This window comes from Furipterus horrens, unplaced genomic scaffold (assembly GCF_987537825.1).
Source record: "Furipterus horrens unplaced genomic scaffold, mFurHor1.1.pri manual_scaffold_5, whole genome shotgun sequence".
Taxonomy (NCBI): domain Eukaryota; kingdom Metazoa; phylum Chordata; class Mammalia; order Chiroptera; family Furipteridae; genus Furipterus; species Furipterus horrens.
In genome coordinates this window covers 135,130,203-135,157,900 of record NW_028327175.1, presented here as the reverse complement: position 1 = coordinate 135,157,900, position 27,698 = coordinate 135,130,203, and the positions used below count along the sequence as shown (strand labels likewise).

At 50.7% G+C, this 27,698-nt stretch overlaps 1 protein-coding gene across 1 annotated transcript; it reads right to left on the bottom strand.

The window, feature by feature from the left end:
- Positions 1–1,225: 1,225 nt before the first annotated feature.
- On the bottom strand, positions 1,226–6,963 carry SFRP5 (secreted frizzled related protein 5). The gene is made up of 3 exons (XM_090279230.1): positions 6,088–6,963; positions 3,983–4,060; positions 1,226–2,299 (listed from the first exon to the last, which is right to left on the bottom strand). Exons 1-3 carry the CDS (start codon positions 6,608–6,610, stop codon positions 1,953–1,955), a joined length of 948 nt encoding a protein of 315 aa, XP_090135356.1. The 5' UTR covers positions 6,611–6,963; the 3' UTR covers positions 1,226–1,952.
- Positions 6,964–27,698: the final 20,735 nt, after the last annotated feature.

Below are 27,698 nucleotides of genomic sequence, written 5' to 3'. Positions count from 1 at the left end.
GGCAAGGCCACCTGACGGCCCAGGGGGGTGATTTATGGGCAGGCTGTCAGACCACCTGTCAGCTCACCCTGGCCCCACAGCCGAAGTATGCTCTTCTCACTTGTCTGAGGCAACATGCTCCTCTGAGAGCTGTGGAAGCCAGGGCTTTTCCCACCTCAAGAGCACGTGGCTCTATTGTCTTTGAGGAGCAGCTGGCCTTCACTGAACCCTCACTGGTGGGAAAGCCCCTCTGGGGGTGTCCCCAGCTCCCTGCTCTGGGCACATCTGCCCTGACCCTCAGTATCTGCTGATGGACACTCCACCCTGGGACTCTTTCCGGGCACCACCTCTTCCAAAAGCCGGACATTTGACAGGCAACAGCCCGTTGCCTCCATTTCATGGCCTGACCCCTCCCTGTCCCGTCCACTTCGGGGGAGCAGCCTGCATCTGCTCTGAGCTCACTGAAGAAGCCCTCTCGGGCATCAGAGCTGGCCCCCTCCCTGCATGCAGCCCCTTCCAACCTGAGGAGCCCTCAGCCCCTCGGCCTCCTCCTGCCACAGAATTGGCTTATCTAGATGACCTAGACGGAGGTTCTCAGCCTGGGCTGTAAACCAGCCCAGGGAGCACCTAGAAATGCTGATTTCTGAACACCCTCCAGAGATTCAGACTTACTTGCTTTAGAGCCCAGTGTTTCACAGAAGCTCCTTAGATGACTGGCAGGTTTATGTGTTAAGCTGTAGAGTCTGATCCTGCAGGTGTGGGGTGGGGCCTGAGCTTCACTGAGAGACCACTGTTCTTCAGGGTCATCTCCTACAGGCCAGGCCATTGCACAGGTGTGGTTGAGCGTGACCTATTCAGGCCTCTGGCTCTCCCGAGTAGCTCTGTGGCCCAGGCTTCTTGGGCTCCCTGGAGCAGGCATTGCCCAGGCTGGGGAGACTCTTCAGGATGTGGAAGCCCTCTGTCCGGAAGAGAAGGCTGGGGAATTTGGTGTCCCTGTCCCTCCTCAGGGACAAAAGGTGGTCATCTCCATTCCTCATTGGTGGTGGGGATGATAAGGGTGACCTTTGTCGTGTGCTCTTAGGGGGTCTACACACATGTGGACATTGCTCTTCAGGCATCCTGAGTGTGTCTCTGTGGACAGGTTGTGGGTTATGACAAGGGTCTCTTTCTAAAAGTCCCTTCTGAACCTCCCTCTCCCTACCTCTGGGGAACCACCTGACAAGAAAATCACCTGGTCAAAAACAACTGTTTTCTTTGATTTAATTAAAAACTTAAAAAAAAAAAAGAAATTAAAAATCAAACCCTACCTTCATCAGTTTAGTACCTGTGGCCTTGTAGCAGTAGCAATAATTTACTCGTCGTTAAGGTAAAAGGGACACGCAGGGGCTGAGGAATGAATCCCACTCAAGAAGCGAGACTATGGGAGAAGGTCTAGGCTGGGCTTCTCTCTAGTCCAGGGGGAAGGGAACTGACAGAGATGGGGACAGTGAGGAGGTGTGGCTGGAGGGCACTGTGACCCTAATGCCTTTCCTTTGGGGACCATGAGAGGACACACGAAGGGGAAGTGGGGGTGCAGAACTATCCTCCAAGTAGCTCAGCCATTATAATATCAAGACTTCCCTCTCCAAGGTGAGGCCCCACCACCAGCAGAGGGAAGCTGAAACCTTAGTCCACTCCAGAAACCACCTGGGCTGCTGACAGCCCCTCCTCCATTCCCTCCATCTGTCCCCCCTCTGCCTACTTTCTGAGACCCTGGGAGTTTCCCTCCAAAAGAGAAAGCCTTACTTCAAAGAGAGGAAGCCCTCAGACACCCCAGAGAACCCCTCGGTCAAGGACAGTCTGGGGCTCCATGCCCATCCCCAAGGGCCTGTGCTGGGACTCAGGGCCAGGTCATGGGGCAGATGACAACGTGCCCCAGGGGCCGGAAGAGAGGGCAAGGCACAGCCAGCCAGCGGGGCAGGGAGGGGAGCCCCTCAGTGGGGCTCAGCTGCCCCATAGAAGAAGGGGTAGTAGAGGGAGCAGGGGTAGGAGAACATAAATTTGACAGCGAACTTCATCTCCTTATTCTTCTTGTCCCAGCGGTAGACAGCCATGAGCAGCAGCTGCCCCTCCACCTTGCGGCCCATGACCAAGAAGCTGCCGGCCAGGCTGTCCAGCTGCGGGCAGGGGCAGCCCGCGCCGTTCTTCATGTGCAGCACCAGCCTCTTGGTATCCTTGCGCTTCAGGGGGCCCGCCTTGAGCAGCTTCTTCTTTTTCTGGGCTCCAATCAGCTTCCGGTCCCCATTCTCTATCTTGATCTCTTTGATGCGCATTTTGACCACTGTGTGTGGGGGGTGGACAGAGGGCAGCATGAGAATGGTCAGGTTTGCTCAGGGTGCAGGTGGTCCCACAGCTGGAGCCTGTGCCTGAGGCTTCCAGCCAGGGGCTTGGAGAGGTGAGCTTCCACATGGACATTTTAATATTTATGGATCTCCTATCATGTGCTGGATTTTCACACAGTATCATGCTTCTTCCTGGAGGTACAGGCAGTGGAGGGAGATAAGGTTTGGAGAGGTTGGGAGCTGCCCGAATTCTGGAGCCTGTGTTGGGAGAAGGGAGGTCTGGCTGACTCCAGAGCCCGTGAAGTGCATGGTGGAGAACTCTTGATAGGGAGTGGGGTTGAGCTCTCCAGGGAGAGAAAGTTTGGAGGTCCAGTGATCAGTTGGAGGGTTTGGTGGAGAGGGGTCCTTGAGATGGAGGGAGGCTGGACTTCCTGATCTCTGGGGATGTTTCTGAATGGGATTTCTGGCTGTGTGTGTATATGGTGTGGAGTGTATATCGGTGGGTATGAGTCTGTGTGTGCGTGTATTTGTGCACACATAGTGTGAATGTGGACTGGTAAGTGTCTGAACAGCCAGCTCCAGGGAGGGGGCTACTCTGTAGCATGTCCTGGTTTCCATGGGGTATATACCCCCACTATGACCCACTGCATCACTGAGCTCAAGGTTGGGAAGTGCACACAGCCAGCAGTTGCCGGTGCGAACACACCACTATAATCTGGGTGAGACTGCAGTGTTGGTGGGAGTGTGTGTGTGTGTGTGTGTGTGTGTGTGTGTGTGTGGTGCTGTGTGTTTTGTGTATGAGAGCAGGTTTGTGGTGTGTGTGGTAGTGTGGAAGATGTGGTTGGAGATCCAGAGTGGACCGAGAGTGACTGTCCAGGGCACTCTGAGTTGACCACAGAGAACCTAATACACGTGGGAATAGGGAATCCTGGGCTTGGGGAGGAGTCACTTGGGCTAGTCTCCCCCTTCTTCAGGCCTCTGCACCCCATCTCGGGGAGCATCCAGAGAGAAGTCAGAGAATAACTTTTCCACCCAGGGGAGGAAATTGTTATAAAATCTCTTCTCTTTCTCCCTCTCCCCCTACCTCTTCTCATTTTCTCTCTTGGGTACACACACACCTTGCTATAAAGAGACTAGTGACATAAAAGACCTGCTGAAGTAAGGATTTCATTGCTCTCTCTCTTTTATAGGCAGGGAGGCCAAGACACAAACAGGAGCCAACTTGGCGAAGATTACAAGCTGGGCTGTGTGGTCCACACGGGAGCCAGGGCCCCACTAGACTGGGCTCAGCTGCCCAGGGAACGGGGAGGCTCCGAGATGGGCTGTGGGGCAGGTGACTGCAGCTCCTCTGGCCTGAGTGTATCGGGTACTTGTCAGAGGCACCCAGGGACAAAGGGGCTCAATCTCTCCCCACCTGCTGCCCCCATCCATCTCGGGGCTAAGCCTGCTCCCCTCCAGGACCCCTCTGTGGACAGTGCCAAGGGAGGGCTGCAGGAGCCGTGGCCAGGGATGGTTTCTGAGGCCTTAAGCCCCTGAGATTATGTAAAAAAAGAGGTGCATTTCTCTGGGCAGAGTGTTCATGGTTATCATTACAGCCTAAAAAGGGTCCATGGGGCAAAAACTGTTTGAGTTCACAATGATGGGTGTGGGCATATGTGTTTGTACGTGGGCCCCACACTCACCAAAGTCACTGGAACACATCTGCTCCATGAGGCCATCGGCACTGTGCTCCATCTCACACTGGGCGCAGGTCTTTGTCACTGAGGAGAGAAGCAAGGGTGGGGTTGAGGGAGGTTGGTGTGGGGACCAGAGTCCAAAGAGCCACTTAGGGTGCAGGCTCACCCACTGACGAGCCACCGCCCCTGGCCCAGCCTCCATGTCATCATCAGGAAACGGGATGATGGTAGTGATAACTCCACCTGCTCACTGAGTGGTTGCAAATGTGAGAGACAAGGTTGTGCAGGGAGAAAACTGCCCACGACCCTGGCAGCAGCAGCCGTGATGTGCATGGTCTTCTAAATTTTGTCTCATTGAATCCTCAGCCTAGGAAGTAGGTGTTTATTTTAAAGAAAAGGCAACTGAGGCCCAGAGTGGCTCCCCAAGTCTGCAAAGCTGTGAGACCTGAGTTGAGAACTCAGGATTTGTGGCTCCCAGGCTAGTACTGGGGCGGAGTGTTTGTGGGGCCCTTCTAGGAACACAGGGTCCAGACCTGGCAAGGACTGTACCAGAGGAGGGCCCACCCCTCTAAAGTGGGCAGCCTTAGCATGGTTAGAATGTCTGAGCTTTCAAAGGAAGCCAACATTCTTACTGTTTATATGAGATATTCTGAGTTTGTCTGTTGGCCACACTCAGGCTGCTTCTGGTCCCAAGGCCACCACACACTACCTGACCTCTGCTCTCCTATCTCTCTGTCTCCAGATGGGTCCCCCAGCACAGGAGAAAGAGGGGCTGAATGGGCAAGAATGCAAGAGTAGGGCCCAGGAGCCCGGGACTCCCCTGCCTCCCAGACTGTTAATGGTTGGGCTCTAAGAAAACTGGAAAAAGATCCAGCTGGGATTGCTGCTGCTGGGGACTATGAGCTGGTTCTTTCTCCCATTTTCAGACCGTGGATGGGGGACGTCCCTTCTCTCAACACTCCATAGTCACAGGGCCCCCACCCAACCTGGACTCTCAGGAGAGAGCATGGTGTGTAGGGCTGGGGGTGGCGAGGGTGAGGTTAGACCTGCCCTTTCCCTACAGTCCCAGTGTGAGAGTCCCCTTAGCCTCTCACATTAACTGCCTAGGCAAAGTTTTCCCACTCAATGCCGAGGTTTATCCTTCTGTCTGGGGCCAGCTGGGGGTAGCTCTGCCTGGAAGGAGTTGGGCACATAGCAAGTGAAGAGGGAAGGGGACGCACAGTGAAAGGGAGGCTCAGACCAGGGAGGAATTAGGGGTAATGGAACTTGGGAGGTAGGTGGGAAGCAGCACTTAGGACGCCGTAGGTTTCAGGAACCTGGGGCCTCCTTCTGTTTTACAGATGGGGAAACCGATGCTCAAAGTTAAGCAATTCCTCTACGGGGCAGAGCCTGGCAATGTGCTCTTTCTTCTGCACTGAAACGTGCCCAAGGTCTCCCAATCTGGAGGATTGGGGAAGAGAGTGGGAAAATTTAGAGTTTCCAGGAACAGAAAATGGGGAGATAGATATAAATCAAAGCCCAGGTGCGCACTTAGCCCCGAGTCTTTCACTCTATCCCTTCCCTTAGTCTCCTCCCTTCCCCAGGTCCCCAAACCAGGTGGGGCTCCTTGCCTTAGTGCTTGGGGTCCAGGGTTGTGGGGGAGGTGAAAGGCACTGTTTAGCGACTGCCAGCTGAGAGAGGCAATAAGGCATTTATCAGGATGCCCTAGGGCGAGGCGACAGTATTGGCACCACCCCAGGGTTTCCAGCAGCTTGGGAAGGTGGGCACGGAGAGGGAAGCCTGGAGGGTTTTCAGACCGGAACTGGGATGGGGAGAAACCCTGGGAATGTCCAGAGTCGCGGGGAGGCACTAGTTTGGCAGTTCACAGGGAGGTGGGAAGGCTGGAAGGCTGTGGGAGACAATTCCCGGGGTGCTTAAGGCTAAGCGAGTAAGGTGTACGTGTGTGTGTGTGTGTGTGTGTGTGTGTGTGTGTACGCGCGCGTGTACAGGGGTTGACACCTCTGGGGGGTGGGGCTCTCAGAGCTGTGCTCAGGGGATGGGAGAACGGCATCTGTCCGGGGCCCAGTACCCAGGGCCATCGGAGCGCACGGGGACGGCGGTGGCGGCGCTACCTGGAGGCGCGGTGGCGGGCAGGTGCCCGAACTGCACAGCGATGCAGAGGTCGTTGTCCAGGGGGAACTTGTGGCAGTGCAGCATCTCTGGCCAGGGGAAGCCGTAGGCCTCCATGAGCGGCGCGCACCCGGCGCGCACGGCCTCGCAGAGCGAGCGGCACGGGTAGATGGGCTGGTCGAGGCAGACGGGCGCGAAGAGCGAGCAGAGGAAGACCTGCGTGTCCGAGTGGCAGCGCTTGGCCAGCAGCGGCAGCCAGCTGCTCGCCTGCTGCTTCACCTCGGCCAGGCTTTCATGCTCCAGCAGATTGGGCAGCCGCATGCGCTTGTAGCCCACGGTGTGGCAGAGCGGCAGGTCGGCGGGGATGTCGAGGCACTTCGGTGGCTTGGAGTAAGAGCGTGCGTGCAGCGGCTCGGTCTGCCAGCCGTAGTAGTCGTACTCCTGGCCGTGCACTGGCACCCAGTGCAGCGCCCCCAGCAGCAGCGCCAGCGCGGCCGTCTGCGCGCCCCCCGCCGCCGCCCGCATGGCTGGTGTGCGGCGCCCCCAACTGCCACGCGTGCTTCCGCAGCCACGATGCTCCCCTCTAGCTGCTGCAGCCGAAGTCGTCAGAGTGGCTGGCAGACTCCGATCGCCTCCCGGGATCACTGAGTGATCCTGGCGCCTCCCACCTCGGGACTCCAGATCTGGCCTCTGCGCTGCCCCAGCCAATCTTCGGCCGCCGTCCCCCGCCCCGAGGCTGCAGGGAGGCAGGGTGGAGTCCCATCGGCCCCTCCCACCTGGCTCCCTTGCCTCCTGCCCAGCACCGGCTCCCGTGTCCCTCTCCGCATCACAGCCTCCGTGGCCAAAGCCCGGGTCTCGCCTCACTTCTCTCCTCGAGGTTCCCTTACCTCTCTCAACATTTCCCTCGCCCTTGCCTTCTCCATCCTTCCTCCTTATCTCTCTTCGCCACAGCCTCCCCTGTTCCTTTTCTCACTCACTCCACTTGCTTATCTCTCCGTCTGGACCTTTTCCCTTCACTCTGTTTTCTCTCCCCTGACACCTCGGCTCTCCCTTCTCCCAGCAGGAGGCCCCTGGCTGCCCACACCCTGCAGTTCTTTACCCCTTAGCCCTCAAGCCTTTTTTGAGCTCTTGCTTGGTGCTGGGCACGGGGCTGGCTGCTGGGGAGTCAGAGATGGATGTGACCCAAACCGCACTTCCAGGAACATCATAACCTACTGGAGAGGGGGAAGATAACCATAACTACTATTTAGTGAGTTCTTCCTAAGTGCCAAAGACACTGCACAGCACTTTACAACCTTATCAACTACTATTTCTAGTGATAGCTCATACTTACTGGGTGCTTACTGTGTGCCAAGTCTGTCCTGGGCACATTGTATAAATCACCTCATTTAATCCACACAGTAATGCTGTAAGGTGGGTAGGCGCTATTAATACCCCTGCTTTACAGATACCAGTACTGAAAGAGGTTAAGAGAGGTTAAGTAACCATTGGTGTGGGGACTTGAATCCAGGTGGCCTGGTTCTGGATTCAGAGCCCAGATCCAACCCGGAGGTCTGGACTCTGAGCTTGCAGGCAGGCTTAATGACTATGGGGACCTCAGAGAGGTGAAGTAACTGGTTCTTGGTCACATAGCTAATAGGTGAAGGAAACAGGATTCAAATCCAGGTGTTGGGCTCCAAAGGCCAGAGCTTAACTACTCTGCCCTAAAATACATTCCAGCCCAGCGTATGAAATGCAGTGGGAGGAGAGTGCACCTCCTCCAGGAGCTGGGAAGAGGGAATTGAGGAGGATATACAGAGAGGCATCCGTGCTCTCTGCACTCCAGCTCAGCCCTCAGGTTGGCCAGGCTTCTGCACTGCAGGGGAGGTGTGGCCTTGGGCACTGGGCTGGTTGGGGTGTGTGTGTGTGTTGAAGCTCCCCAGGTGGTTGCACAAGGTGCCGGCTCCCTGGACAGCTGACCACCTGTGCTGTCCTTGGAGTTCCAGTGCCTGGCCTGGACACAGGGAGGCCTTGTCCCTGCTGCTGGCTATATTAGAACTGCAGATGCTCCGAGAGCAGTGTGAGCCTGTACCTGCCAGCTTCAGGGGCTCTGAGGGGCAGAGGGACCAGGCAGGAAGCCTAATGGAAGAGGAGGATGGGTGGTATTTACCCAGCTCTGCCTTGGGGATCCTTGGCAGGATCCTGATGAGGTCAAGGAGGGAAGCTCTTCACAAGAATTGTGCCCAGGTGGTGGCTGTAACCTGGGGTACTCATTCAGGGATGCTCTCCCTCTGGGGCCAGACCATTTGGTTATACTGGCTCTGGTCCTCCTTCCTGATGAAGCTGTTCCAGCGCCTGGGAAGCTGGGTGGAACACCTGGCATGCTGGGCATCTGTCCTCCTCGGAGTGTCTGCAGTCTGTCCAGGCACACACCTCCTCCAGCTAATAGAGGGGACCGTTTGTTTAAAAGAATGTTTATTCATGGTTTGTTGTGAGCAAAGTCCTATATAGATACCCTGTCACTCAGACTTGTTAATTATGTTATCAAATCCTGTTGTTTTCTACTCTTTTATTGCCTACTCCGGTGGTTCTCCAAGTGTGATCAGGATTCTCCTGAGGGTCCCCAAGTCCCTTTCAGAGAGTCTACAAGGTCAAAATGGTATGTAATTCCAAGACCCACTCAAAGTACAACATAGACAAATGGATTTCAAGGTAACAGAGTAAGAAAAGTTTATTGATATGGATTCAGATTCTACATTACAACCAACATTTAAGGAACTGCCACATGTCAATATTTTTGGCAGTATCAAAGAATATCCACAATCTCTGAAAGGCTATTAAAGTATTTTCCTTTTTAACTACATTTCTCTGTGAGGCCACAATTTCTTCACATATTTTTAACCAAAACAACATGTAACAACACGTTGAATGCAGAAGGAGATATGGGAATCTGTTTCCTGTTAAGCCAGACATGAAAGGGATTTGTAAAAATGTAAAACAACGCCACTTTTCTCACTATTTTGTTTTGTAAAATATAATTATTTTTCACAAAATTAGTTATGTTGATATATAATGGGTTTATTTTTATTTTAAATACAGTAATAAATAAAATTTTTCTCAGTGTTAATTTTAAACGTGGTATTGATAGGTGTAAACCCATAAAAACAAAAGGTCTTTAATCTGAAAACCTCGATATTTTTTAAGAATGTAAGGGGTTCTAAGACAAGAAAGTTTAAGAATCACTGGTTTACTTACTTTGTTCATTTCTGATAGAGGTGTATTAAATCTACCTTGACTGTGGGGTGGTTAATTTTTTCTCTTTTTCCCTTTGAATCAGTTTTGCTTTATATACTTTGAAGCTATGTTTCATTAAGCTAAAGTTTCATGATTATTATATGTTCTGGTTGAATTGTAACTTCTATCTGTATGAGATAGCCTCCTTTGCTCTGTTGGGAATAATAATTCTATGAACCAACATTTACCTAGAGCCTGCTACAGACCAGGCATACATGTGAAACAGTCTCAGTCCCAGTCCACCTGGTGAAAATAAACACACAAGAGCAATGTAATGGAGCAGGAAGAGTCTGGGCTTTGAGTTAGACCAACTGGTGGTGAATACTGACCACTTCCTAGCAGTAGGTCCTTGAATGTGTGTCTGTTGGACTTTAAATGTTACTTTCTTCATCTGTAAAGTGGGGTTAATAACATTTATTTCTTGGGTGGTAGTGAAACTTACTGAGATAAGGGAAGAGAGGAGCACCTGGCAGAGTGCCTGGCTTCTGTGATCAGTGCTATAATAGAGCCACGAACTAGGAGATCTGCCCCCTTTGTACCTCCTTTCAGGGACGCTAGGAGAGGCAGTGTGTGGCAGTGGGAAGGGCACTGCACCAAGCTGGGTTCAGAAGATCTGAGTTGTGTTTTCCGTCCATACCCCGAGCCTCAGTTTTCTCACCAGTAAAATGGGAGGAGTACCACCTCTGACAGCCCTGGCTGGTTTGGCTCAGTGGATTGAGCGTCGGCCTGCGAGCTAAGTGTCGCTGGTTCGATCTTCCAGTCAGGGCACATCAGAGAAGGAAAACTCTGACTCCAAAAAACCTCCGCTGCCTTGCGGCATACCTCTTCAGGGGAAAGGCTAAGGGAGTAAACCCCGACAGAAAATCCGGAGCCGGAGTCCCTAAGGCGGTTTGACGTTGTAGTCAACACCGGCAACTCCTGCGGCGCACCTGAAGCCAAGCTGTATTGACTCCGTCTTTCCCTTGGACCCTTCAGCTGCGAAGAGAGGGGGGGTCTGCTGCATGGGCAACAGCAGACCCTCCATATCACCCTGCCCAGGCTCTGTAGCTTCAGCTTCACTGGAGAGAACACTCCAGCGACATCGCAAGATGTCGATTTAACACGGGAGGAGACAGATACCGTGTCACTCCCGAGTCGGACTGCACAGCCATTCTCGGCAGTGCAGATAGACTCTTAAGAAGCTACACCATCGTCTCTCGAGACGGACGGCTGCCGACGACCACCTCTGACATTCCCCATAAGGCTAGTTTGATGATTAAATGTGATAATGAAAAGGAAGGGGGTTGGGATGATGATGGAAGTAAGCGTAACTTGTTTTTGGCCTAAAGTTGGAAACTCTTCTGTCCCCTGCTGTGAGGAGGTCCTGCCATCACAGGTTTTCTGGCCTCTGAGGAAGGTTGGGTCAACTGATGGGTCATTGGCATCAGTTCAACGCCATCAAAAATCCCCAATTTGGAGTGCAGTGAGGAGGAAATTTTATCCAGTGCATAACAGCTCAATTGTGATATAGCATGGCTGTGAAAACAGAACAGCTATAGAACATCTCTGGGGCCAGGCCCCTCTCTGGCTAGACTGCTCTTGCTCTTTTTGCCAGCATGTTTTGCTGCTGTGCTCTCTGCCAGTTTTCTTCACTCTGCTTAGGCTAGACATCTTCTGTATTTCAGCTCAGCCAGGATATGCAGTTTTCCTTCCTGAGTGGAAAGGTAAAGTGAGCTTCCTGAGCCACATGGGAGTTGGCTTATATGCACAGAAGACCCCATGCCTGGTTCCTGATTGGTCCATCCTCATGCAAATAAGGGCTCCAAATCCCCAAAATGTGACTGGCCCAAAAGGTACTGTTTTCATTGGTCAGAGTAGAGCCACTCTGATTGGTCAGAGCTATGTAGCTCTGATTAGATGGGGAAAGCCTCTATACTATTTGTTGAAATAGGATTCTAGAAAACTTTTATAAGGGCTGGCTCAGCTGGCAGAAACATAGTGCAGGCAGGCAGTTCAGTGGGAGGCTTCTCTCTAAAGTGCAGTTTGCATGAGAGGTCCCTGTGCAGAAATGGCTGCTAAGCTCTGCTTTTTTATTTTTATTTTTAAAAGATTTTATTTAGTTTTTAGGAGAGGGGAAGGAAAGGTGAAAGAGAGGGAGAGAAAAACCTATGTGCAATTGGCTGCCTCTCCCACACCCCCAGCCAGGGACATGGACTGCAACCCAGGCGTGTGCCCTGACTGGGAATTGAACCCATGACCCACTGGTTCACAGGCCTGCACCCAACCCACTGAGCCACATCAGCCAGGGAACACTCTGTTTTTTAAATTTGAGCCCAATTAGCCATCAGGAGCTCTTCTTAGTAGGCATCTTCTTCCCCAACCACCACATTCACAGTTGGGATGCTAATAGCGGTGAGACCAGATCTTGTCCTTATTTTAGTCTCCTGGGATTATCTGCCCTTTACAATGTCAGTGCTCCACTGGCTGGACACCTGTTTTCATAGCAACTTCTGTGGAGTGCTCAGCAAAAACCCGGCGTGAGGGGTCTGTGTAATTAAGAGAGCTATTAATGCAGGCAGGAACCCACTGCTACTGTCGCCCAGCGTTCCCTCTCCCCCATCACTTTCTGTAAGAGGAAACTAGAACTTGGTCTTCCTGACTCCTAATTCAGTGCTTTTCCTATCACACCTACACATTGTTTTACTTGCCAGTGTTTTAGATTTGTTGATTACAAAGTCAACATCTGTTCCAGAGGCCCCCCTGTGTACTGTGCTCTGGGCAGCAGGTCAAGAAGGCCTGCTCAGGATCTCTGGGTGTCCTGGTAGCAGTGGGGCCTGGCTCATTGTCACTGAACCAGGGGGCCAGAAAGGCACCCCTTCTATGAGCCTGGACACTGGATCTCACGGGCTCTGGAACAGAAGTAGAGGCTCACTTACATTGGGCCTGGGGTTTGGTCTAGCTCTAAGAGTCTCTGTCTGAAGCACAAAAAAGTTGGTTGTGTGGTGGGTACTGCTGGTATTTTCTGGACAGGGCTGGGGATGGAGCAAAGGCTGAGTAATGCTCTCCTGTCGGGTCCCCAGCACACCTGGGAGCCTGAGGCTGTGGCTAGTGGGCAACCCCAACCCCAGCTAAAAGCATATAAAAAAAGTAGTTTTGGTTAAGAGCATGAGCTCTAGAGCAAGACTGGACTCTAATTTCAGCAATGCTACTTGACCTTGGGCAAGTTATTTAGCCTCTCTGTGCTTCAGTTTTCTTGTCTGTAAAATGAGAATAGTAAAAACAGTTCATTAGAGGGTTATTGAGAGCATCAGTGTTCATTTAAAAAATGGCTTAGAATGATGCACACAGGAGGAGCTAGTTATATAAGTGTTAGCTAATACTATGAAAGATTGGTGGGATAATGGTCTTTAGAGACTGTCACCAAATTCTGTGGCTCCTCACTCCTGTGCTCTCCCTCCTCACGCCTGTCCTTCCTCACTGCTCTGGGCAGCCCTCTGGTCTCACTGTTTTCCGCTCTGCAGGAGTAAAGAGATCATTTCAAGCTGCTAACTTCATAGCTTCACCCTTCAGCTTGAACCCTCAGTTGCTCTGATTGCTTTCAGCATAAAGTTCTTAGCCAGGCTTCCTCGCTGGCAAGCTTGGAGAACTCCGAGCACTTGGCAGCCTCATCCCACTGGTCAGCATATCACTAGGTTTATTTTCTCAATTTCCAGCTTTCCAGTAGACTGAGTTCCACAAGGGCAATGTTTCCTTGCTCATCTCAGTTTCCCTTACTTCTAGCACTGTCGGTCACACAGTGTTCAATGAACGTTGAATGAAGGAATGACCAAATGGACTAATGAGTGCTCGGTGGAAGGGAGTGGCAGAAGAAGGGAGTCTTTGGAGTCAGCCAGATTTTTTCCTCCTTTTCGGGGCTCTGTTGGAATTCTTGGGTGACCGAGGGACGATTAGAATGGTTACGGGGTTACTGGTGAGGACAGCATGGAGTAAGTTGAGTGGTATATCATGCTTGCTGAGAGACTGGGGCGTAATGGATACACCCCCTAAGCTCACATTGACTCCCTTCCTTCCTTCCCCTTAATCTTTGCACTCGTGTTTAGGGCGACCTGGGTGCCCGGCATCATGTCTGTGCTTTCCCACACATCATCGAATTTGATTATCCCGAAAGCACCGTGAGGAAGGCATTGTTATCCTCATCTGATATGAGAAAACTGAGACCTAGAGAGGTTCAGTTATTGCCCAGAGTCACACAGCCAAGAGGAGAGCCAGGACTTGAACACAGGACTTCCCTCTCTGGCTTGTGGATTCCTGCCTACCTATGAGAAGTGGCTGGGGGGAGTTCCATGCTGTTAAGCCTGACTCAGATTCCCTTGCAGGGGCGGAGGGCTCTAGGCCAGAGCAGACACTTTCGTGGGATGCAAGTAACGGAGGCTGTGGCAGGTTTGAACCTGGTTGTCTGGGCCACTGACACCCGGGGAGCTTAAGGTCTAGAGTTCCAGCCAGCTGATGAGCAAATACAGTTTGTAATCACAACTAGAGTGACTTCCTGGCTGGGGGGTGGAGAGGTGCCCCCAAAGCCCCATCTTTGTGGAAAGGACAATGAGCCCTGAACAGAGAGTCAAAGGCACCCATTATTAGTGTTTTGCCTCTACTACTTATGGGCTCTGATAACTCTGATGAGACTTAGAACGGTACACACAGCGCCCCATGCCTCAGTTTCCTCATCTGCAAAACAGGGACTTTCTTTTGCAGGTTTGTTGGTAGTATTGAATGAGAAGGACCTGAAGATGTTCACCCACTACTATACTGTGGGTGTTCAGTTTTGTGCAATCACAGGAGACAGTCAGTGCATGCCCCCATTCTCAGACCCCACACCAGGCCCAGCTGTGGCCAGGCTCCTTGAGATCCCAGATTATCAAATGACTCAGCCGAAAGCTATCCTGTATTATGGTGGTTCTCAACCATCCAGGGTCTGTGGGGCACTACTAAAGGTTCATAAACTATTCCCCATGTTTTCGCGAATCAACACAGAATGGTTCATTTGCCCTTAAGTAAAACAGCAGATTTCTTTGCTTTTGGCTGGAATTACACTCTCTCCTTCTCTCATGCTGAAAAGAAGTCGATTGGCAGTCCATGCATCTATGATTAATTTGAAAAACAGAGGCTGGTAGAGAAGAGTGAGTGGCCCAGCAAGGGGAAGGGCAGGTCAGGGAGGCCCCAGGGGAGGAAGTCAGGAAGCCCCCAGGAGGTTCCTGAGGGCAGGACTCTGAAGGGGAAACCCAGGGCAGGAGTGGTAGGGGTGGGGGCCAGCTGTTGGGGACACCCCGGGCAAACAATGGCCTCATTAAGGAGAGGGTGCAGATGGGGAGGGGCTGGGCAGATCTGCAGCCTGTGAATCTACTCTCCCCCACCCAAGCCAATGGACCAATTGTCCTCTCTTGGGAGGGAGCTGAGGCATTGGCCTGGGAAATGCTGGGTTCTTGCCCTGAGGGACACCGTGGTGGTTGCAGCCTCTTTGCCTTGTCCCAGAATGGCTCTTCTGTGTTCCATGCTGAGGGTTTAGGCCTCAGTAGGAGCTACCTGGTCTTAGCTTTTCCAACTGGCAGTTCAGGGTGTGGGTGCCCACAAGAGGCCCTCTGTAAAGGGGTCCCACTTGCCTCCTGCCTATCTCTGGGAACCGAGGCCCTGGTGAGGTTGGTCTGAGACCGGAGCTCAGCTCATTTTTTTTTTTTTTTGGCTGTCTGAGTCTCCACTCATTCTGCTGTGCTGTGGCCTTGGGCCAGTTGCTTGGCTCTTTGGGTCTCAGCTGCTCCACCAAGAAAAGGAGGAGAGTTGAGCTAGAAGTGTGTCATAGCTGGGTTTTGTCATCAGGCTGACAGGGCTGCTACTGGCACGAAGTGGGCAAGGGCCAGGGATGCTAACTGCCTGCAATGTCCAACTCAGCCCTGCATGGCCAAGAGCTGTCCTGCCTTAATGGTGGATAGAGCCCCTGTTGAGAAGCACTCATAGATCAGTGCTTTTCACCACTGGTGTTTTTAAAGTAAAACGATCCTGTTTTCAAAGGATATGGCTTGTGGGAACTCAGCCGATAAAACAGATGAGAGGGGAGAGTGTGGTTAGGCTGGGCTGGGGCCCATAGCCCTACCCTTGAGCGTTCTTCTACCCTCTAGTGGCCCTTGACTATTGCAAACTCTCTCCAGGGCCTCCTGCAGCTGACTGGGCCTTGTGTGGCTGTCCTGGTTTTTCTGATTGGTCAGGCACATCGATCCTGATCCATTGGACATCTCCTCGAATTGGTCAGTGGCTGTGCTCTGCCAGCTGTTACTCCTCACCTCCACGTACACACCATGTTTTTTTTTTTTTTCTGTTTCATTGTTAGAGGTATGATGAGTATGATATCCTAACTTGGATATCACAGGGCACACCCCACAGCCAGGAGAGGAGGAAGGTCCCCAAGTTTGCCATGTGAAGCAATGACCTTGAAATTCGGTTAAAAGACTTATCAAATTGCTGGGCCACCTGCAGACTCCAGTTCAACACATGGCACTCCCAGGTGGTTCTAATGCAGTGGTCTGGGGACCAGGACGAGAAATCCTGGCTTCGGAGGGCACGCTGTGCCTGCTTCCCTCTTTCAGCCCTCCCTTGCCAGTCACAGTCACTCTTCAATGCTCATGGGCCTCCTTGAGGCTGAACTGAGAACTCTCTCCCTTCTGGAATCTCCACACAACCTGCCCCTCTCTGCCTGCAGGTCTGGTTAGTCTGTTGGGTTTCTTGCCCAACACCCAGCTCAGGACTCTGATGAATAGTGATGTTAGCAGACACTTGTGTGTCCAGGCACTGTGCTAAGTGATTTATTATCTCATTTAAACATCTCCACAATGATGAGAGTTGGATGTTATTGTCATTCCCACTTACAGATGAGAAATCAGAGGTGATTGAGGAACTTGCCCAAGGTCACATAGCTGAGACTCTTCCAGATGGATTTGGCTCCACTGCACACATCTCGAATACAGGCAGGACAGCCAGCCCGTCTTTCCATCTGGGATTTCATAATCACCCTTCAGTCAGTCTGACGTGGTGCTATCATTAGTGTTATAATTGATGAGGACTTGAGTACTGAGACTTCCCAGGGGCTCATGCTGGAGGAGAGATCCTCTCATGTGGCTGAGAACTGCTGGGCTCCTGATGAGAATAATTCACCTCTACAGGGTGTTTGGGAGTCACATCTGAGATTTTGTTTCATCCTTACAGCAACCCAGGGAGGCATGCACAATCAGTCCCCCTTTTACAGATGAGGAAACTGAGGCTCAGTGAAGGTAAGTAGTTTACCCACGGTCACCCAGCAGTAAATGATGGAGCAGGCATTGAACAAGGCTCTTACTCTCCCCAGATCCCATGCTTTCCCACGGCCCCATACATCTGGATTGTGCAAACATCAGGAAGTTTTAGGCCTTTTTAGCCTGATGTGTATCCCTCCCAGCCCACCTTGCAATGCTCTGCAGACAGTTCAGGGGCAGCTAGAGACAAAGAGACCCATACCCTCTTGACCTAGTTGTGTGGCCAGGCAACTCCAGGTTAGGAAAAGGTGCATTCTTTCCCCTCCACTCACATTACCCAACCTCTGGGTTCCTGGAATTTTTGTTAAAATTCCAAATCACTTGGCAATAAGTCCTCTTCCCCACAGTTTCTGCAAACAAACAAAAATCGAGCACCCTTCAGCTTCCAGACTGCACACTATTGCACCCTTTCCCGCTTTCGACAGGTGCCAGGGCCCCTTTAGGAGAAAACAGATCTGAGAGGAAACCAAGAATCAGATATGTGAGCAGAACAGCCAGACAGAAAGTTTGGTTGTTACTTCCTGGGCCCCAGCTTCCCTCTGAGGGAGGTGGAAAGGATGCCTAAAGCCCGCAGTGCAAGTTCCTGGGCTGCTGTTTCCTGTGCAACCTTGGGGTTGCTCTTACCCTCTCTGGATCCCAATTTCCCCATCTCTTGGAGGAAAACAATAATGCCATCCTGTTGAGAGGGTCAGATAAGATCATGTATATGAAGAGTTTTTTTTTTATTTTTTTATCACAATTGTTATTTGATGACCCAAAGGTCAAGTTTGTTTAATAAAATTCTGCAATGTTAGAAATTTTCTCTATCTGTGCTCTCCAGTTCCGTAGCCGCTAGCCCCATGTGGCTACTGAAATGTGGCTAGTGCTACTGAGGAATTGAATTTTTAATTTAATGTAATTTCTTTTTAGTGAGATAACAGTCACATAACATAACATTAACCATTTTAAAGCGAACAACTCAGTGGCATTTAGTGCGTTCACAATGTTACGCAACCACCACTTCTGCCTGGTTACAAGGCGTTTTTGGCCCCCTCCAAAGGGAACTCTGTACACATTAAGCAGTTTCTCCCCATGGCCCCTTCGCCCAGTCCCTGGAAATGACCAAGCTACTTTCTGTCTCTATGGATTTGCCTCTTCTGGATATTTCATATAAGTGCAATTACACAGTATGTGACCTTTTGTGTCTGGCTTCTTTCACTTAACAGAATGTTTTCGAGGTCCACCCACATTGCAGCATGTGTCAGTACTGCATTCCATTCTAATGGCTGAGTAATACTAATTTCAGTTAATTTAAATTTAAATAGCCTCACGTGCTGGTGGCCACTGTACTGGACAACCAGCACTTCTGGAACCCGTCCATGCAGGTGAGGAAACAGGGCCTCCCAGGGCCTGCTGGTAGCTGATGGTACCCGGTCGGAGAGCAGAGGAGTCTGGAGGCTGAGGAGGCTGAAAGCAGGAGCCCAAGTTCCTCAAAGGAGCCTGAGGCTGAGGCCAGTGACTGCCCTGCTACCTGTGGTATGTATGCTAACTTACTCCATCCTCGCAGTAGCCCTGGATGTGGTCTGTCCCACCATCATCCCTACTTTACAGAGGGAAAGAATAAGGCTCAGAGTGATCAAGTCACTTGCTCAAGGTCACACAGTTGGTAAGTGGAAAGGTCGATGTGCTTCCTAGGGCCCATGGTCTTCACCACCAGGCTACACAATGTTTTTAGCCTGATCCAGGAACTACCCAGATGAAAGTAGACCCAGGGCCCCAGCTGCACCCACGCAGACCCGCACAGACACTCACACCATGAGGCAGGGCTTTCTAGTGCCTTCCCTTGTCAGCCTTTCTGAGCTAAGAACTGCCTGGAACCTGGGTGACTCTTTGGGAGTCAGGAAAATGTGGCTGATGGGACATCTCCAAACAGGATGAGGGAGTAACCTCCATCAATTTCCCGTCATTTATCAATGAGTAACCTGGCCTGTCGGGGTTCCCGGGGCCCTCTTTGGGCCCCCCACTATTAATTGATCTGGGAAGGAGACTCTGTTAATTGCAGACGCAGAGTAAACAGGCTGGGATAAATGGGGCTGATAGCAGATAGCTTTCCGCGGGTGTGCTGCCCTTTGCCCTTTGGGAAGGGGCAGTGGGAAGAGGCAGAGAGGGAAGGGGAAGGAGTGGTCCTGGGAATGTCTTTGGAGTGGGGGAGGGAGGACTGGTGTCCTGGGGCCCCAAAGAATCCATCTGTATGTCCTTCTGGAAATAGAGTCCTGTGCTGACCTCCTTTCTTGCTGTGTCCTGCCAAAGGGATGGGGGGGGGGAACATTCACCTCTTTTCACCCCTTCACTTGTCCATCCATCTCTTCACCCCTCCCTTTCAAACAACTTCCCTTTCTTTCTTTCAGTCATCCACTCCCGCTTTTATCCCTGTTTTTCTTTCCTCCTTTCTCATTTTATTCATCCATTCTTTTGTTCTATCCACTTGTTTGAAAGTAACCCCCCCCTTTTCTCTCTCCCTCCCCAGCCCTCACTCATCTTCATATCTTTCCTTCCCCCATACAGACAGTGACCACATGTTTCTTGAGAAAGCTAGGGAAGAGATTGCTGGGAGTCCTCTGAGCCCAGGTCATCTGAGATTGGTGGAGTCCTCAGGGCTTCTGAGTCTGGGCCCCTGCACAGCCCCAGGGGAGCAATTACCTGACTTCAGACCTGCTGGCCACTCAAAGGTTAGATGGAGTGCCTCTGTCCCTGAGGGAGGACAGAACATCTGGTAGCCCTTCCTCAGCCCTGGCCTGGGACCCTGTGCTCAGGCAGCCTTTTTCTCTCCCAGAGCTGAGCCTGCACCTGGGGTTGGTTTTATTAGCAGCAACACACATCAACAGGAACCCACTGGTCAGAATTTGGGGTCTGACCCCCTCTGGGATCCCAAAACCCACATCTGATCCCAGCATCACATGGGACAGTCCCGATGGGGCTTTCCAGACATTGTTTCACCCTAACAATGCTGTGTGGAGGGCAAAGCAGATATCATCATATCCCTTTTACAGATGTGGGAATTGAGGTTGTTGGCTGAATCCTCACAGCTGGATCCGTAGTCCCTAAACCCACTCTCAAATCACTTGGTAAAATAACGCCGGACCTGCAACCCTGTTTCCAAATCCCAAATCTGTGCCCATTTTGTGGGCAGAGCACCTGAGGCTGGAGTGGGGAGGTGGCTTTCTAGTTAGCCCATGGGCTGTCCAGTGCTGGAGACTTTGGCTGGCAAAGTGGGTCAGCTCAACCCCAAGGCAGGCACAGCGCAAGGACTCTGAGAGCTAACAGTGTAACCATGACTGCCATTTACTGAACCCCTATCCAGTGTCACGCACTGCCTTGGTGCTTTTACACATTTTGTGGTCACTCAGCCAGCTCGGTTTAGGTAGGAGAGCAAGATGGCAGCTGGAAAACAGACCCTTTGGCTCCCCCCTCCTCCTGCTACCCACCCTCCCGTGGAGCTCTCTGGTTGATCTGGGGGGCAGAATGTGTCCTCTCAGGGCCCTGCCACCACCCATTAATCCCTAACTGCTGCAGCTGGGAGATAAGATAGCACCAGCCCATTAATCAAGGCTGCCTGGCGGGGAGGCTGGGGGTGGGGTGAGACCACACCACCTCCCAGGTGGAGATAAGTCCCCTCCTTCAGGCTCCCTCAGGGGCTGGGCTGTGGAGAATGCTAGGACGTTTGGCCTTGGGTTCCAATCCCAGGTATCTGGCAGGTGAGCGGAGCCTGTAGTGGGCATGGGGCAGGCAGTGCTGGGACAGGCATCCTTGTGTGCAGGCCAGATTGAGAGGAGCCAGGAGCTCTGGGTTCCCGTCTCGGTGTTCCCTCCGCTGCCTCTGTGTGCTTAGATGAGCCACTGCACCTCTCTGGGCCTATCTCTGTGTCTGAATGAATGGGGCGACAGAGGGTCAGACTAGTTGACTTAGAGGACCCTTTCACATGAATGTACTTAGTGACCAGTCACTGGGGCAGGTGAAGGGTGGGCTCACCTGACAGCAAGGAGAGGGCAGAGGCACTGACTTGGCTAAGGGACAGCAGGCTGGGTGGGATTTGTCCCAGAACTTATGTTAATCACCCTCACAGGAGAGCAAGTGGGTGGTGGCCATGGTGAGGGCTGGGGCGAGACAGGAGGGAGGGATGGACCCTAGAGCCACTGTGCCCTTCAGGGGCCCATGCAATCATTGGTTAAGCAAGAATCTCGGTGCTAGAATTGTGGAGTTTGGTTCAAATCCCAGGTCTGCTAACTCTCTGTCTAATCTCGGGTGGGCTACTCAGTCTTTCGGCACCTGGGTTTCTGCATCTGTTCAGTAAAGATGATAGTATTTCCCTTTTGGGATTTTGTTAGGGAATACAGTGCTTAGCTCAGTACCTGGCAGATACAAGTGCTCAGTGAATATAAGTCCTTATTCCTTCCTTCACAGCCAGTTTCCAGGGCCTGGACCTCTTTAATGCAGTCTGTGTGACCACAGATGTGGACCAGATATGGGCAGCTGGACCCAAAAGGAATTGCTGGTCCATGGATGCTGATGATAAAGGGCATGAGTTACACTTTTATATATAATAAACCACAAATTTAAAACAGCAAACAGTTATTATTTCCACAGTTTCTGTGGGTCAGGAATTCAGGAGTGGCTTAGATGGGCAGTCCTAACTCAGGACCTCTTAGAAGGCTGTAGTCAGGGTGTTGGCTGGAGCTGCCATTATCAGAAGGCTCACCTGGGGCTGGGGGGCTTGATCCCAGGTCACCTGTGTGGCTGCTGGCCAGAGGTTGTGTGGGCTGCTTGAGTGTCTTCATGGTAGCGGCCCTGGAGGAAGTATAGCATTTTTCGTTGCCTGCTCTCGGAAGCCACACACGCTGTCACTTCCACACTGAGGCCAGCCCACACTCAAGGGAAGGGAGGAATGTCAGAAACAGGCACGTGCAATAATGTGATAGGAACCTCAGTCAATAACAGCTCTTCTGTGCCTAGGTGCTCTGTGCTGGGAACTTGATACATGTGATGCTTAATACCCATGGTTATTTTCTCAATCAGGAATTATGCTTCTTTTACAGTTGAAAATATAGTGGTTCAGAGAGGTAAGCGATTTGCCCAAGAACGTCCAGCCAGGAGGTGCCCATAGTGCTCTCTGCTCCTGGGGCCAGGCCATTCCCCACTGCAGCCCCCACCAGCCTCAGCCACACCCCAGGTCCCCCTTCCTGGTCTGGAGTCCTCCATTCAGGCCTTGCTTGCCAAAGACAGAGCATCTGAAGCATGTTGTTGCTTTGCCAGCCCTGTGGGTAGGGGCTGAGGCCAGGGAGTGCAAGGCTCAGGGCAGGGGGCTCTCGCTGAGCCAGGACTGAGGCCAGAGTTCCTGGCTGGGAGCTCCTCTGAGCCTCTCACTCCCGCCTTCCCTGCGTGTCCCAGGGTCTTCGGCCTGGAGGGAGCTTCATGCTCTTTCCCACTTTCACCAGCAGAGGGAGCAAGTGCTATGTCTGGGAACCTGGGAAGCTCCAGGAGGCCTGGCGGGGGGTGCTCCTGGGTGGGGTGGAGTGGGGAGATTCGGAGCAGAGCTGGTGAGGTTGAGGGCTTTGTGCTCCCCACCCCGCGAAGGGAGTAATCTCTGGAGCCCTAGAGCCCAGGAGATGGGGCTGTGGAAAAGGAAGAAAAAGGATGGCATTTCCTGGGCCTGAATTTCAGATCTCAGCTCCCGCCTGCCTTGGGATCCAGAGGAAGAACTGAAGCCATCGTGTTTCACTCCATAATCCATTCAGCAAGTGTCACTGAGTACCTACTGTGTACTTGGGACCCTCGTAAGCGCCGGGAGCCCATGCCAGATGTGGACTCTCAAACGGCTGACATTCGAGTGTGGGGTAGGGGGCGGCACTAGGACAAAGCAAGGTATACAGATGACCTAGGTGACCAGATGGGATTGAGGTGCAGCCAATCTGTGAGTCTGAGTGGGAACTGCCTCCTCCACAAAGCCCGTCTGAGCCACGAGCTCCTGTCATCCAGAAGTCACCACAAGTCGCCATAAGGACCCGGCAATGACAGCAGGGTGGGTATTTAGTCCACGGAGTAAACCTGCTGGAGAGCCAGGCCTCTGTCTGGCTTGGTCACATACCAACTCTGTGACCTTGGCTCAGACACCGAACTTCTCTGGTTTGGCAGCTGCAGAACAGTGATAACGATTCCTACATGGTGTGAGGACTGGGACGGTCCATCCTAGCTCTGCCTCTGGCCAGCTGTAAGGCCTTAGCAACGTGTATCATTTTTCTATGGCTGCTATAACAAATTTCCACACACTCAACAGCTTAAAACAACACGTATTTATAATGTGACAGCTCTGTGGGTCAAGAGTCCAGGCACAGTTTAGCTGGGTCCTCTGCTCAGGGTCTCACGAAGCTGCAATCAAAGTATCAACTGGGAGTTAGGGTCACTGGAGGCTCAAGATCCTCTTCCAAACTCGTAATTTTTGGAAGTATTATTTTCTTTGCAGCTATGGAACTCATGGGGGCTCATCTTCAAAGCTGGCAGGAGAGAGCTCTCTACCATGTCACCTTCTGTAAAGAAGGCTCACTGATTAGGCCAGGCCCACTCGGGAAATATTCCTTTAGATCAACTCAAAGTCAACTGATTAAATATTCTATTGCATTTGCTAGTCCCACCCACTCACAAAGGAAGGACGTTTATTCAGTCCATGTACACCAAGGGGCCAGACTCTTGGAGGCCATCTTAGAATTGTCAATATGACAAAAATATTTTAAAGTAATAATTATGTAATAATTATTTTATTTTTTTATTAAAGATCTTATTTATTTATTTATTTAGAGAGAGAGGAAGGGAGGGAGAAAGAAAAGGAGAGAAACATCGATCAATTATCTCCTATAGGCACCCTGACGGGAATGAACTCACAACCCAGGCATGTGCTCCAATCGGGGATCAAACTGACAACCTTTTGCTTTTTGGGATGATGCCCAGCCCACTAAGCCACGTTGGTCAGGGCAGTAATAATTATTTTAAGTTGTTATTTAGTTTTGAAAAAATAAGCATAGAAGAAATTTCAATTTTTAAGATGTCCATATTCAGTAAAATATTTCACAAAATTGTGCTTACCAAACAAAAGCATTCCAGTTCTCAGCTCACATGCTGCATTACAATTTTCAATTTCAAACACAAGACACACCTCCACATGATCCTATAGAATGACAGAATTGAAAGAACTCAAGTTCTCTTTTTTTGTTTTCAAACTCTCATTTTTTAATTTGAATGATCTGTTTAAATGCAGAACCATAAGGGTTTGGGGACACAAGGTGCACCTGAAGTGAGTTTGAGTCATTCTGAAAAATTAAGAAGTTATTCTAGAAGCACACAGGTGGGAAGTGAGCAAGATGTCCTTCAGCAGGTGAGTGGATAGACAGCGGCACATCCAGACAATGGAATAATATTTAATGAGAAAAAAAAAAAAGGGTTATCAAGCCATGGAAACACGGAGGCACCTTCAATGTGTATTGCTAAAGGGAAGAAGCCAATCTGGAAAGCTACATTCAAACTGGATGACATTCTGGAAAAGTCAAAACTGTTGAGACAGTAAAAAAAGTGGTGGTTGCCAGGGGCTCAGGGAGGGATTAATAGGCAGAGCACAGGAGATTTGGGGGCAGTGAAACTATTATACTTGATACTAGAATGGTGGGTACATTGTACATTTATCAAGGAGGAAAAGTTTAGACTTTCTCCACCAGGGCTGTGACCAGTGTTTTACTTACTTAAGGGCAACACATCTTAGTACTGTACACAAAACGAAACAGAAAAACAACATACCCACAGGGCAGAATCACATGAAGAATGCCTTGCCACATGCATTTCATCCTCTCCTTTTGTTACTTCTATTAAAAATATGATAAGACTTCTTACTCTATCTTTTATGTCTCTTTCTCTTGCTTCTGTTTTTTCCATCTGGGCTGCATTCTGGATAGTTTCTTTAGACCTAATTGCCAGTTCACTGATTCTCTTTACAGCTGTGTCTAATCTGCTGTTAGTCCCATCCTTTGAGATCTCAATTTCATTTTTTCCCCCCTAGAGCTAGAATTTCTGTTTGGTTCTTTTCAAATATGCTCTATCATTTTTTATTGTTTCTAGTTCCCTCCTATATTTTTTCAAGTTTAGCTTTTTATTTCTTAGAACACAGTAAGCACAGTTATTTTTAGTTTACACTGATAATGTTGATACTTCATATACTTTTGGGTCTGTTTTTATTGTCTGCTGTTTCCTTGGTTTTTCCCATGAATATTGGAATAATATATTGAAGCCTTGGATTCAAAATACAGAAAATATTTTTATTTGCTTCAGCCAAACGCTTGAGGGTGTTACCATTCTGGGACTACCACAATTCAATTTTAAGACTTGCTATTTTCTGGGAAGAAACCAGGGTACAAGAAAGGACTGGTTTGCGCTAGGTTCATTCCCTCTCTCCTCTGCACCCCATCCAGGATATGTAGTTCCACTTCTGGGATAAGGACGTGGATTTTCAGAGTTTCTACCTATGACTAGCTCTGGGGTATTGCTTCTTTCCTTCCAGCCCTTAGAATGTAAAAATCCCAGCTTCTACTTTAGTACCTATTTCTCCTGTGTAAGCAAATGTCCTCAGACAAAAGCAGCTTTGTAGGCTGGGCTTATATTTCTCAATTCTTCTCTTCTCCCAAATCTTAGCCCAGCAATTCTAAAGTAGTTTGTAATCTTTGACATTTTCAAAAAGATGTTTTTCCAATTCTTGGCCCAACTTTCGTTCATTGTCCTCAGTGGAGAACTGGTCTGAATTCTCTTGTTTACTGTGACAGGGACTTCACGTGATGAATGAGTGACTGTGGCCTTACTACTTTAAAAATAGCAACCCTGCCTTATTGAGTAGAAGAGGCTTTGCTGCCTTCCTGGGCTATTTCATCACAAAGAGACCCATAGTGGCCAAGAACACATCTGTCTTAGTCACGCAGGATGAGTATCAGCCTCATATAGTTACTCACTTGGCCCAAATTTTTCTCTTGCCACAAGCAGAAGTAGCAATAGTCAAGGAGTCAGGAGATGTGATATCAGTCTTGGCTTTGCCTTTGCTCATTCCCTGCTTTTTAAATAGATTCTTTGCAACGTAGGATTAAAAATTAGAGATCATGCCTGTCCAAATGCCCAGCATGCTGCTTGACACATTCAGATGCTCAAAAATGTTTGATGAATATTAATCTAAACCAGTTACATGACTGTATCAATTCAGTTGCATACACTAAAAATATGCCCTAAATAAAAAGAGCTTTAAAAAGAGAGTTTATTTCTCTTTCATGTACAGACGTGTGGAGACAGACGGTCCAGGGCTGGGGTAGCAGCTCCACATTTGTCAGGGCCTTGGATGCCTTCCATCTTGCAGCTCCTGCAGCCCAAGGGGCTGCTCAGGCTCTGTCTGCATTTCAGGCAGCAGGAGGCGGAAGGGCAGGAAAAGGGCACCCCTCCTATTCAAGGAGACCCCTTGGCTGTCCTGTACAATACACCCGCTTAATCTCATGGCCCAGGCCTTGCATATGGCTCACACAGATCTGCCAAGGAAGTGGGGAAGCAGAACCTCTGAGCCTGGTGGCACTCAGTTGTTTGTAGAGTTCTTTTTCTAAGGAAGACAAGGAAAAAGGAAATTGGTAGGCAACTGGCAGTTCCTGCCACAGTGACTTTGATTTTCCCTCCTTGAACTTCAGTTTCCTCTTCTGTAGAAATTGATGGTGGCACTATCGGCATTTTGGGTGGCACTGTTCTTTCCTGCACAGAACTGCTCTGATGTGCTGCAGGGCATCGGGCATCCCTGGGTCACGTCTCTCACTGCCAGCAGTACCTAGGCATGGGGACACCCAAACAGCCCCCATTCTTTTCTAACTGCCCTAGGGAACAGTACTACTTACTCCTTGTTGAGAATCCCTAGACAAGATGAGTCTAAAGTCCTTCTAAGAGTGGCGTTCTGTGACAGCTTGTGATTCCATAATGCTTGGGTCTCAGTAACTTCATCTGTTGAATGGGCAGACAGAGGGGAGGAGATGGGAATGCAAGTGTCTACTTCTTTAATCCTCTCCAACTTTGTGAGGGAGAAAGGAATCATTATGCAACTAGAGTCAAAGTCGGTCTACAGGTGACTGGAGAAGGAGAAAGGACAGAAAGTAGGAAGGAAGGAGCTAGGACAGACCTTTCCAAAGCATGAGAGGCAGGGGAGGCAGAAACCCAGATTTAGTCTCAATAGGGGCCCACTGCCTCTTCCCAAGGCCCTGTATCCTGCTCCTGGCATTAGAGATGGAGGGAGGGCCATCTCCCGAGAAGCTGGCACACTAGCCTTCATCTGTCAAGATGCCCTCATTAGTGGCTCCCATGTCCATTGGCAGGACCTCATAAGTGGGGCCTGGCTGACCTTTGGGGCAGCAGATGCTACATCTGGCAGAGCTGATCAAAGAATCTGGAGGCCAGCCTCTAGCCCCTGCCAGGGGTGGCAGTTAGGTGGATCATGCTGTGCTTACCCAGTGGGTTCTGAGGCAGGCAGAGGGATGAAGTGTGACTTTGGACAAGACCATCCTGGCTTGTTTGTTTCCTCATCTGTACAATGGAGATAATAATAGCGCACCTCTCACAGGGCTGCCCAATATGGGCAGAGCATGGAGACTAGTCCTGGCATATAGTGGGCGCTCAGTCTCAGTCCTTGTCTTTCTGGGTGGAGCCCCGCCTCTGTTCCTGGCCAGGTGACTCTGACGAATACCATATGGCTTCTGGAGTTTAAGCAATTGCCCAAACTTTCCACAGTTGGTCAGAGCTGGTGCCCTTCACCACACCCTGCTGGAGAGCAGTATTCTGGGAGGGATTGGGCGGTGGACCAGTGGAGGCCACACAGCAAGCAGAACCAATCTGGGTGTCACTCAGAGTGGGCACCTGAGCCCCAGCTGCCCTCAGCTGTGCCCATTATAGGTCAGGAGCACAGAGAATGACCTTCATGCCACCTGCTCCCATGCAGA